The 13,262-nt window shown below is 47.7% G+C and overlaps 1 protein-coding gene across 1 annotated transcript in view; it reads left to right on the forward strand.

Annotated features, from left to right (window-relative positions):
• PLXNC1 (plexin C1) overlaps window positions 1-13,262 on the forward strand; it is a gene marked incomplete in the record, with an annotated part of 120,265 nt that overhangs the window by 78,359 nt on the left and 28,644 nt on the right. The window contains 2 exon segments of the mRNA XM_030214674.1: window positions 6,767-6,965; window positions 9,131-9,277. Coding sequence (XP_030070534.1) covers window positions 6,767-6,965; window positions 9,131-9,277 — 346 coding nt within the window.

Consider the following 13,262-nt stretch of genomic DNA (forward strand, 5'->3'; position numbering starts at 1 on the left):
TTCAGTTAAAAGAGAAAAGTGTGCAGTTGATTGTCAGCCATACAAGTGCAAAGAGGGCAATTTTATAAAAAGTATTAGTCAGAAATATATATGAGAATAAAAATATTCAATTATTTTAAGATTATTTTAAGATGTCCTCTGCTATTGTTCTATTGCCCTATCTTTTCCCCATTGTAACATTCCAGTGTGTTTCCACGCCCTAAATGATGTCTTGACTTGACACTGTTTTCCCATAACTCTTCACAATGTAATTCATAATCGTACTGTAACACATTGTATTTCCATCATTCACAATGTATTGTAAGGCCACACTGAGCCCGCAAATAGGTGGGACAATGTGGGATACAAATGCAATAAATAAAAATTATAAAATAACGTTTTCTTCAATAAAAAAAATATACTCATTTTTTTATACGCAGTGAAGTAGTTACTTAGGGGTCTGTTTACTAAGCCGCGTTATTGGCTGTCCCAGCGCTAATTCCGGCAGAGCCCATTGAATGGGCTCTGTCAGCATTAGCGCCAGGACAGCTGCTAGCATGGCTTAGTAAACAGGAGCGTTAATGTTTGATAAGATGTGCTGTAACTAGATTGGAATAGAGATACTCGGATAGTATTTCTATTTTATAATTATGCAAGAGAGAGATTTGTATACAATGGAGGTTGTGGGCATGTAGATTTCTCTCATGAATATTCGTTGTCTTGCCAAGGTAATCACTAATAAAGTTTTATTATATCAATCTGCTTTGTTAAACCTTAATGTTTAGATTACAGATTCAATCATATAAAACTTCCTATATCCTAGCTTCATTCATACTTCCATTCACTTCTGCATTATTAATTATACTAGGTAACTGCACATTAAGTACACATGCAGTGTTTCTTGAGGCTAATGACTGCTCTTCGTATACAACATCATCCTATCTTCAATTAAGTATATGTTACTCTTCGATTGTCAAAACTTCCATTCCTTGATCTTCTTTCTTTATTCCTGTTTTTCACCAAATGACTAAATCCATAAATGCCATCAAAATGTCTTCTTATAAATCCATCCTCACTGTGTTCTTAAGTTGTGCCTCTCCATTCCCGACTTATAATAAAAGTCAATACCAATACCAATTCTGGTCTAGTCTTTCAGTCTCTCTCCTCGAGTCTTATCTCTTTTACTTCACTCTCTCCTCCTACTGGAGGTGAGAGTCGAACCTCCTGCTACACCAGTGGTGTACCAAGGGGGGGCGGTGGGGGCGGTCCGCCCCGGGTGCACACCGCTGGGGGGGTGCCGCGCGCCTTTCTTCTCCACTCGTTCCGTGCTCCCTCTGCCCCGGAACAGGTTACTTCCTGTTCCGGGGCAGAGGAAGCATGGAACGAGCGAAGCAGACAGGCGTGCAGCACCCCCCCCCCCCCCCCAGCAGGTAAAAATGCACCCGGGGGGGTGTCCTTTCGCCGGGGGGAGGTGGCCTTTTGCCAGGGGTGGAGGGGTCGTGCTGCACCTGGGGGGTCCTTTTACTGGGAGGGGTGAGGGGCGCTGCACCCGGGGGGGTGCATCGGCAGTCCGCCCCGGATGTCAGCCACCCTAGGAATGCCACTGTGCTACACCTTACACAATCGTGTTTCGCTGAATTGGTGAGGCACAACTTAAGAACACAGTGAGGATGGATTTATAAGAAGACATTTTCACGGCATTTATGGATTTAGTCATTTGGTGAAAAACAGGAATAAAGGAAGAAGATCAAGGACTGGAAGTTTTGACAATCGAAGAGTAACATATACTTAATTGAAGATAGGATGATGTTGTATACGAAGAGCAGTCATTAGCCTCAAGAAACACTGCATGTGTACTTAATGTGCAGTTACCTAGTATAATTAATAATGCAGAAGTGAATGGAAGTATGAATGAAGCTAGGATACAGGAAGTTTTATATGATTGAATTTGTAATCTAAACATTAAGGTTTAATAAAGCAGGTTGATATAATAAAACTTTATTAGTGATTACCTTGGCAAGACAATATAGTTGTAATCAGATTGAAATTAAGCAACTCAAGTGGGATAGGAATATTCGTTAGGGATATTCTGAAAACCTGACCTGTTAGCGACCCTCGAGAACTGGGAACGAAGACCAAGGGTTTGAGCTTTAGCCCAGCTTAGTTTAAAACAATAGCCCTCCTCCAGGCAGAAAAATTTGATTTGCATTGAAATGTACAGCCCTCCTACATCTAAGAAGTATCCAGCGGAGTTCTCTAAAGCCTTCCCAGTTTTACAAGAGAAGTATCAGTCTATCAATAATAAAATTAACTGGAAACTGATGGACCCTGGGTCTCCCTTTCCCTCCTATTTTATTTTATTGTCATCATGAAATTCTGCAATAACCTTATTTACTTTTTTTAAAGAGAGATGTGTCTGAACAGTTTTTCACCCCACTAGATACAAAACATTCTTTTCGAAAAGTGGGAGGCTCTACATGTCTAATTATACGGTTAGCAATCGTGATGTAAAACCTAGTAGTAAACTGTAAATATGCTGAAAAGGATATTACTAAGCCTCACCACAACATGTGTGTGTGTCAGTATGAAAACTTTCTCACATACGCTCTTTAAGTCTAGAATTGTCATGTTATCTCAGTCAAGCCAGAGTGGTTGACCTCAATACTTTGAAGTCTTTCTCATGTATGCTCTCAGGTCTAAAGCTGTTACCTTATCTCAGTCAGTCCAAAGATGCTGACCTCAATACATTGAAATCTTCTGCTCAGTATTTATTTATTAATTTGCAGCATTTGTATCCCCCATTTTCCCCACACATTAGCAGGCTCAATGTGGCTTACAAGTCGCCTTGTTTGGGAGCTCCAATACGGTTGATGTTTAAAAAATGCAAATAGAATCAGGGTAAGGGAAGGTAGGGGTAAATGGGAACAATAAATGGCAAAGCTAGAAGAAATTATATTATCTCCCTATTGGTTTGCGCATTTGTCAGCCTCTACTTTTGCTGTTTTGCAAAGATATAAGAAATAACATTGTCTATTAAATCAGGGCAGTGTTGAGGCTGCTAATCAGAAACCAACAGGGTAGGCCTTACAAAACAGATAGGTCTTCAAAGTTCGCCAGAATTGTAGATGGTCATGTATCCTTTTCACTGCTGTTGGTAATGCATTCCACAGTTGCGTACTTAAATAGGTGAAATTGGACACGTAGGTCGTCTTATATTTAAGGCCAATGCATTTAGGATAGTGAAGATTCATATAGGTATGCAGTGACGTCAGTGATAGCTGATTCCAAGGGAAGGGGAGGAGTACTTCTCTCCCTGCCTACAAAACAGCTCTCAGTGCCCCCCCCCTCCGGCACAACACCCAAGCCCCTCCGCATCACCCAAATCCCCTCCCCCCGGCGCATCACACAAGCATATACCCCCCCCCCTTCAGCCACACCAACCCCCTCGCCACCCGCAGCCGCCAATACTAACACTGTCCGGCCACTGCTGCTTCTCCTGTTGAGCAGCAGCGGCCTGGACAAAAAAAAAAAGCAAAAAAACATTTCAAACCTCAAACAGTGCTCCGTAGACAGCCAGCTGGCATTGGCTGTCGTCTCTGCAGCCACTCCTCCTCTCCCCTGCACGTCACTGCCCCTGGAGGAAGACCCTGGAGGAGCACAGTGACGTCACAGGGGAGAGGAGGAGCAGCTGCAGAGACGACAGCCAATGCCAGCTGGCTGTCTACGGAGCACTGTTTGAGGTTTGAAATGTTTTTTTTTGCTTTTTTCTTTTTGTCCAGGCTGCTGCTGCTCAACAGGAGAAGCAGCAACGGCCGGACAGCGTTAGTATTGGCGGCTGTGGGTGGCGAGGGGGTTTATGTGCCCAAGGGGGGGGGGGTAGGGGCTTGATTGATGCACCGAGGGGGGGTCTGGAGCGCAAGAAGGAGGGAGGGAGGGGGGATTACCTTGCTAGCACCCGTTTCATCTGTTTCGGAAACGGGCCTTTTTTACTAGTATACAATAATATTTATTATTGTGTATTGTATATGCCCTTGATACTAATGTATGTACAGTGCTGCGTAACCCTAGTGGCGCTCTAGAAATGTTAAGTAGTAGTAGTCTTTTATTAACTGTTATATATTTTTGTATTATAAGTTACTCATTAGCTATAAATGTAGTCATTTATTTTTGATTTAATCCATGGTGTATTATATTTATTCTATTCTATTATTTTATTTACAGTAATTTGTAATGTTGTATTTTTTAAGTATATATTTTTATGTGTTATTTCTATGTGTTTTAATTGATTTAGCCCCAGACACAGCCCTTCTTGGGCGAAACACGGCCTGTGTCGGGCACTAAGTCTGGTATTTGACATCATCAATAAATTTTTGAACATTCTTCCATTTTGTATCTGCTGTTTTGTTGTCTACGACAAAATGGGTGGTACAGAGTCAGTGCGTAAATGGGTGGCTAAACTAAAGGCAAGTTCTTTGTACAGTTAATCAAGATATAATGAACTGATCTAAGACACAAGGGGGTCCTTTTACTAAGGTGGGCTGAAAAATGGCCTCCGGTAGTGTAGGCGCAGGTTTTGGGTGCGCACAGAATCATTTTTCAGCGCACCTTTAAAAAAGGCCTTTTTAAACATTTTTACCGAAAATGGTTGTGCGTCAAAATGAAAATTACCGGGCATCCATTTTGGGTCTGAGACCTTACCACCAGCCATTGACCTAGCAGTAGAGTCTCACGTGGTAACCGGGCGGTAATGACCTCTGTGCGCCAAATGCCACTTGGCGCGCGTCTGATACGCGCAGCAGGAAATAAAAATTATTTTTTGGGGCTGTGCATATCGGACACGCACCAAAGATGAAATTACCGCAAGAGCTACGTGGTAGTCGTGCGGTAACTCTATTTTGGCGTGCATTGGCACACGTAGACGCTTGCATAGCTTCGTAAAAGGGCCCCAGGGTGTGCAGCAAGGCAGTGGCGTAGCCACAGGTGGGACTCCGGCCCACCCAAAATTGTGACACTCTTGCTATGGTTGGTGGGTATTCCCCAACCTTGCCAGCTGAAGATTTTCTGTCCTTGGGCAGCCAGCGCTCTTCCAAATGTCAGCCAGCAGCACTTGCCTTGAGCTGACGCTAAGACCGGCCCTTCTGCACATGCTCAGTTTTCACACATGCAAAAGCACTGAGCATGCATGGCCTGCCGACAGCAGCATCAGTTTGAGGCAAGTGCTGCCGGCTGCCATTTGAAAGAGTGCTGGCTGCTCGAGTAGTAGAAGGAAATCTTCAGCTGGCAGAGTTTAGGGACTCCACCAGCTCAAGTATTTAATATTTGGGGTTTGTGGGCAGGGAGGGGTGGAGAGAAGAGCAAACTGGAGGGGTACTGGGGGGAGGGAGGAAATTTCATGCCCACCCACCTTGGGCTCAGGCCCACCCAAAATTGGCTATCTGGCTACGCCCCTGCAGCAAGGTAGTCCAGGTGCAGAATGAGTGTATTGTCACTCACCATACATATTAAAGGCTTGGGAGAAGAGCCAGGCTTTCACCTGCTTCCTGAAGTAGAGGTAGTCTCAAGTTAAACGTAGCCTCTCTGGGAGTAAATTCCAGAGTGTGGAGGCTACTCCTGAGAAGGCTCGCTGATGGGTATCATCACACATACAATTTCTTTTGATGAAGGTACAGATAGTGATGCTCCTTGAGAGGACCTTAGTGGTCTCAAAGGTGTGTAGAAAGCTAACTTTGAATTTATGCCATGGAGGTACTTGAATGTCTCTATTATCTCTCTCCCCCCCCCCCCCCCCCCCCCCCACCCCATTCTACCAAAGTATACATATTGAGATCTTTGTCTGTCCCCATACACTTCACGATGAAGACCACTGGCCATTCTAGTAGCTACCCTCTGGACCAACTCCCATCCTGGTTATATTTTGTCAAAGGTGTTGTCTCCACTATCACCTCCTTTTTCCTGTTGGCCATTCCTCTACCTAAGCACCCAAACATCTTTCTGGCTTATGTCATTACCTTTTCTACCTTTTTGGCCATCTTAAGATTGTCAGATGTGATCACCCCCTAGTTCCTTTGCTCTTTTGTGCACAAAAGTACTTTACCCCCTAAACTGTACCGCTACCTCAAGTTTTTGTAGCCCAAATGCATGACCCTGCCTTTTACGGCATTAAAACTTAGCTGCCAAATTCTAGACCCATTCTTCAGGTTTTGCTAGATCCCTCTTTATGTTATCCACACCATCTGAGCTGCCTACCCTATTGCAGATTTTGGCAGTGGCGTTCCTAGGCTGCCTGACACCCGGGGCGGATCGCCAATGCGCCCCCCCCCTGGGTGCAGCGCACACCCCCCCCCCGGCGAAATTACCACACACACACCGGCGAAATTACACCCTCCCCCCGGGTGCATTTTTACCTGCTGGGGGGGGGGGGGGGTGCCGCACGCTTGTTGGCCGAGTCCGCTCGTTCCCTCCCTGCTGCTCCCTCTGCCCCGGAACAGGAAGTAACCTGTTCTGCGCAGAGGGAGCAGCAGGGAGGGAACAAGTGGACTCGGCCAACAGGCGCGCGGCACCCTCCCCTCCCCCCCCACAGCGGCGTGCATCCGGGGCAGACCCCCCCCCCCCCCCCCCTTGGTACGCCACTGGATTTTGGTATCATCCACATTTGAATTAGCATGAGACAGCTTGAAGAGTCAAATCATAAGACTTATTTTTTTTTAGCAGCCATTTGAAAAAAAAATGGAAATACTTGGTGATTCCATTTGGTGTAACGACACATACCTGTTTCTTTCTTTCTTAGGTGCTTGTTTGCATCTTTCTTGGCTGTCGCACTTCACAGTAAACTTGTCTATCTGACTCAAGTTCTGGAAGTCCTCACAAAGGACTTAGTAGAGCAATATAGCAACAGCCATCCGAAGCTCATGCTGAGACACACAGAATTAGTCATGGAGAAGCTACTGACAAACTGGATGTCCATTTGCCTGTATGGATTTCTTCGGGTGAGTACCAGAGACAGATCCAGACAGCGTGTTACAATAGATGTGTTATCAGGTGTGTGTTATATAGTAACACTAGCCGTTCAGCCCGTAAAAACGGGCTAGTATAGAAGGGGGGGGGGGGTTGAAAGGCCCCCGCCGCTGCCGCTCCCCCTCAGAGTTCATCCCCCCCCCCCCCGGAGCCGTCGCCACCCACCTTCCACCCGGTCGTACTGCTGAGCTGCCGTGGCCTTCCTTCTTCTCTGCCTGTGTCCCACCCTCGTGTGACGTAACGTCGTCGAGGGCGGGACAAAGGCAGAGAAGAAGAAGGAAGGCCGACGGCAGCTCAGCAGAGCTGTGTGCTGCGAGCCCTCGCTGTTTCAATAGCGGAGCGAGGGCCCGACCGGGTGGAAGGTGGGTGGCGGCGGCGACTCCGGGTGGGGGGAGCGTTAGCGACGACGGTGTCCCTCGCAAATGCGCAGTAGAGACCCTCTCTGTTCCGCCCTCGTCATCACGTATTGACGCGGGGGCGGGGCAGAGAGGGTCTCTACTGCGCATTTGCGAGTGAGTACGACACTTGCCATTTATATATATTGATAGTAGATGATGGCAGAAAAAGACCTGCACTGTCCATCCAGTCTGCCCAACAAGATAAACTCGTATGTGCTACTTTTTGTGTATACCTTACCTTGATTTGTACCTGTCCTCTTCAGCGCACAGACCGTATAAGTCTGTCCAGCACTATCCCTGCCTCCCACCACCGGCTCTGGCATAGACCATATAAGTCTGCCCAGCACTATCCCCGCCTCCCAACCACCAGCCCTGCCTCCCGCCACTGGCTCTGCCACCCAATCTCGGCTAAGCTCCTTAGGATCCATTCCTTCTGAACAGGATTCCTTTATGTTTATCCCACGCATGTTTGAATTCCGTTACTGTTTTCTTTTCCACCACCTCCCGCGGGAGGGCATTCAAAGCATCCACTACTCCTTGCTGTTTTCTGCTGCCTTTTAATAGGTTGGATTTTCACATCTAGGATCATGATCAGAAGAACTCCACCCTTGCAAAAAATCAGAGTAGAGGTGGGGTTTGGGCTCGGGAACCATGGTCCCTATCTTTTAGCCATCTTTTGGTCCACCTCAAGTTTTTGAATACATTTGAATTTCACAAGGTAGAGGGCGTACTACATATGATTTGGCTATTGTGGGGTACAAAGATTTAGTTCATTTATAAATTGTTTTCTGATAGTTGTATTCAGGATTATATCGAGAATCCAGATAAGAGGGTCATAAAGAAAGCAGTATAGGGAAATAGTGTACAATTGAACTCCGTATAATATCTCAGTTTTGGAGAAACCTAATATAAAGATGATTACAGCAGTATAATAGGAAAATAGTTAAAGCTTGGGTCACCATTACCAAATGATGTCTTTCTGGATGTTGATGTATAAATCTTAAACTAAGAAATGAACTTCTATAGTAACAAAGTAAATGACAGCAGATAAAGACCTGTATGAAAGGAAAAAAGAAACCAAGCAGGACTGTTTTAATTCAACTTGCCTGTTTCTAGTCGCCACTTCATCTGTCCTTCGCTCTCTGTTGCTTCTTACTTAGATTTCCATAGCTGTGTGATGTCACAGAGGCACTCGTTTCTCTAACACAGTGGTTCCCAAACCTGGTCCTGGATATCCGCATTGAATATTCATGAGTGAGATTTGCATGAAGTGGAGGCAATGCTTTCAGATCTCTCTTATGAATATTCATTGTGGATATCCTGAAAACCTGACTGTCTGGGATGCCTCCAGGCAGTGGCGAAGCGAGGACGGCTGACACCCGGGGCGGGTCGCCGCTGCGCACCCCCCCCCCCCCCAGGTGCAGCACGGTGCACCCCCCCCCTCGGTGCGCGCACCCCCTCCCTCAGAGCGCATTCTTACCACTGGCATTTCACCCCGAGTGCACGTCGTCGCTGGGAGCTGCGGCGGCTCCGCTGGTTCCCTGCTCTCTCTGCCCCGGAACAGGAAGTAACCTGTTCCGGGGCAGAGAGAGCACTGAACCAGTGGAGCCGACACCCCCCCAGCGGCGTGCACCCGGGGCGGACCACCCCACCGCCCCCCTCCCCCTTCCTACGCCACTGCCTCCAGGACCAGGTTTGGGAACCACTGCTCTAACAGACATGTCCCCTTTGTATTTTAGGACACAGTTGGAGAACCATTGTACCTCCTCGTGACGATGCTGAACCAGAGAATTCACAAAGGGCCTGTGGATGCCATAACCTGCAAAGCACTGTATACACTGAACGAAGACTGGCTGCTGTGGCAAGTGACCGAGTTCAGTCCTGTGGTATGTGCATAAAAATGTCCACTGTCTAGCAGAGTGATGGTGGAGAGCCAGCCTCTTGTACTTGTGCTGAAACAAAAAGTGTGTTCTTTCCAGGGGTAGAAGGATCAAGACTCTGATGGCAGCTATGAACTGCCGCCTTCCAAGGAAATTGCTTTCAATGGTGTGTTTTTCCTTTCTGCTTCAATTTTCATTGGTTATCTGGTCAAAGTTCACCCAATATTCAAAAGGGTTTAATCAGGCAGGAAGAGGCTCCTGACTGGTAACCAGCCATCTCCTAATCAGTCAGTTTAGGGAGGGGTTGGGGGTGGAGCGTGGGTGAAGTACCTACTTAGATTTTCAGTCCACAAACCAGCTAAGTGGAGTGAAGGGGTGGCCTAATGGTTAGTGCAGCAGGCTTCAATTCCCAGGCAACTCCTTCTGACCTTGGGCAAGTCACTTAACCCTCCGTTGCCTCAGGTATCAAACTTAGATTGTGAGCCCTCTAGGGACAGAGAAAGTACCTGCTTGTATTGTGTGATCATTCTCTGCGTTGAACTTGATGATTAAGCAAATTATAAATGCCAGAATTAAATTAAGTAACCACATAAAGTTAGGACAGCAAAAAGGCTGCCTTAACTTTATGCAGTAAAGTTAAGCAGACACCAATTTGAATATTGGCCACTGCCCAGCTAACTTCTGGTGACCACTGATACCCGGAGCTACACATGCCCCAGCATTGACTATCTGGGGTTACTTCAGCCCGAAGCTGTAAGCAGGGTCAATGAGAGACTGAGCCGGGCCCAGGGCAGGGCCACCGCCACTGGGCCCGGGGCAAGGCTGCTGCCTCCCCAGTGGCGTTCCTGGCTTGGATGGCACCCGGGGCGGAGCGCCGATGCGCCCCCCCCCCGGGTGCAGCGCGCCCCCTCCTGCTAAATGATACCTTCGCCCCCCTACGGCGAAATGACACCCCCCCGGGTGCACGCCGCTGGGGAGGGGGGGTGCCGTGGCGCACGCCTGCTCCGAGTTCGCTAAACTTCGCTTCGCTGCAGCTCCCTCTGCCCCGGAACAGGAAGTAACCTGTTTCGGGGCAGAGGGAGCTGCAGCGAACGAGCAACGAAGTTTAGCGAAGTCGGAGCAGGCGCGCGCTGCAGCACCCCCCAGCGGCATGCACCCAGGGTGGACCGCCCCCACCGCCCCCCCCCCCCCTTGGTACGCCACTGTGCCTCCCCCTCAGGATTGCCGCCCTCTCAAGATCAGTGCCGCTGCTGCTACCTCCCCCGCTTGCCTACCTGCCAGAACTGCAAATACCTTGGCTGGCAGGGATCCTGAGGCCTCGCCAACAGAAGAGGTCTTCCTCCAGTGCTGCTCTTTCCTCTGCCGCATTGCCTGCCCCTGCTTTTTCTCTCACGTCACGCATGCTCGGTTTCAAAACAGGCAGAGGGAAAAACAGCAGCACTGGAGGAAGAACTCAGGGTGTAGCCAAACAACAGATTTTGGGTGGGCCTAGCCAAGAAGTGGGTGGGCACCAAGTGTTCTCCCCTCACCACCATCACCAAAACGATATCTCAGCTGGCGGAAAAATGCTTCTTTCCACCTTAGCAATCTGCAGCAGGCGTGTGCTGAAAACTGAGAATACGCAGGTGTCGGTATCGTGGAGAGTAGCGTTTTTGTTTCCATCAGGGGAAAGACTTCAGCTGGTGGAGCTTGGAATCCCTACCACTACTGCTAAAAGTGTGTCACTGTTGGGTGGGCTTGAGCCCTAACCACCCAGGCCCACCTGTGGTCTTCTGGCGGGGCCTGGGGGGGATCCCCGCCAGCCAAACCAGAGGTCCTGCTGTGTATTCTCCTCCGGGTCCTCCTCAACCTCTCTCTCCTGCTCCTGTTGGGACATGATCACCCAGGTCCCATCAGGAGCAGGAGACAGAGAGAGAGAGAGACCCCAGTGCCAGGGAATTTTGCCCCCACCCTCTCAGCAGCCCTGGCTGTAAGTAGCTCAGATACCGCTTTCAGCCGCATACTGAATATCAGGCAGAGCGTGACTTTTTTTCTGATTCTTTGCTCAGCACTGCACAAAAGATTGTTGACAGATGGGGCTTAAAAATGCATTCTGTTGAAATATAAATGAGTAATTTAATTCTGTTTTTTTTTTTAAACAAGTACTTACAAAGCTGAACATGTGCGATCTGCTCAGATAAAGTCTGTTTATTGTAAACTGTGACACATCCACCCTACATTTCCTGTTGAACTACAGGCCCCTGAAGGCTGAGCAAGTCTCTTATCAGTCATCGATGGCAATCTCTTTTCTCCTTCCTGGGGGAGTCACTAGATTTCTCTTTGCTTCCTTTCATGCATTTGTACAGAGATCAGAGGTAGTGTTCTGGTGCAAACTGTCCTGTACAGTGTATTTTGTTTATTTGAATTTAGCTTTTCACACCTTTCCGCAGAAATAGTCTTGAGTTCACAGTCAGCTTTCCTGAAGGCAGTTCAGACCAGTCAGAGAAGGATCAACAAACTTCAGCCTCTGTGACAATATTTTATTTTATTTTTTTATTTATAAGTTTCAAATAATATTACATTTACATAAAATAAATGTAGGAAATCAGAAATTGCCTAGGAAAATATTATTCATCCATTACATACTCATGGATTTTCAAAATATATCTAGGTTCCTTAGTCCACAATTAACGATCAAGATACAAGGTAACTTGTTAAAGAAAAAAAAGTTAAAAAGAAAACTTTTATAACAACAAGAGGAGGGACGGGGTTTCAGGCTTTACCAGCAGTTTTAGCTCCCTACTGGTGCCACCGAGGCTTGACCATCCCTGCTTTCCTTACTTATTACAAGACTTTTCAGTTTATCTGGGTCAAAGAATACATAATGAGTGTTATCAAAGGAAACAAGACATCTACATGCAAATTTTAATTTAAATGTTCCTCCCAAGGAGAGGATTCGAGGCCTAAGCCCCAAAAACTCTCGCCTTTTTTTTTGTAACATAGTAACATAGTAGATGACGGCAGAAAAAGACCTGCACGGTCCATCCAGTCTGCCCAACAAGATAAACTCATATGTGCTACTTTTTGTATATACCTTACCTTGATTTGTATCTGTCATTTTCAGGTCACAGACCGTATAAGTCTGCCCAGCACTATCCCCGCCCAGTGGCGTTCCTAGGGGGGCTGACACCCGGGGCGGATTGCCGATGCGCCCCGCCCCCTGGGTGCAGCGCCCCCCCCCCCGGAACAGCGCGATGCCCCCCCCCCGGCGAAAGAACCCCCCCCGGGTGCATGCCGCTGGGGGGGTGGGGGGGCCGCGCGCGCCTGCCTGCCGGCTCTTTGCCCTCACGCTCCCTCTGCCCCGGAACAGGAAGTAACCTGTTCCGGGGCAGAGGGAGCACGAAAACGAAGAGCCGACAAGCGCGCGGCACCCCCCCAGCGGCGTGCACCCGGGGCGGACCGCCCCCACCGCTCCCCTCCTTGGTACGCCACTGTCCCAGCCTCCCAACCAGCCCCTCCCCCCCCCACCTGCTCTGCCACCCAATCTCGGCTAAGCTTCTGGGGATCCATTCCTTTGGAACAGGATTCCTTTATGTTTATCCCATGCATGTTTGAATTCCGTTACCATTTTCCTCTCCGCCACCTCCCGTGTGTAGATTTGCTAATATCTGGGAAAACCTGTATCCTTGATCCGTAAAACTGAACTGCCATAAATCTGAAGTAAAGTCTCAAAAGCGAAGGTCGCTAGGAGAGTAGTGCGTTCAGTTATTGTCTCTAGTGAGGTTTCAAGAAATTGTGTAAGATTTATATCTGGAAGTACTTCCAAGTTTGGTTTAACTCCTGAAATATAATATGCTTTCACTATGGGAGGAAAAGCTTCTTTTGGAATCCCCAATATGTCATGGAAGTATTTCTATAACATTTCAACAGGAGGCAATAAAGGATTCTTAGGAAAATTTAAGAATCTTAAGTTGTTCCGTCTAAGTTGATTTTCCAAAAATTCTACTTTCTT

Source organism: Microcaecilia unicolor, chromosome 9 (assembly GCF_901765095.1).
Source record: "Microcaecilia unicolor chromosome 9, aMicUni1.1, whole genome shotgun sequence".
Taxonomy (NCBI): domain Eukaryota; kingdom Metazoa; phylum Chordata; class Amphibia; order Gymnophiona; family Siphonopidae; genus Microcaecilia; species Microcaecilia unicolor.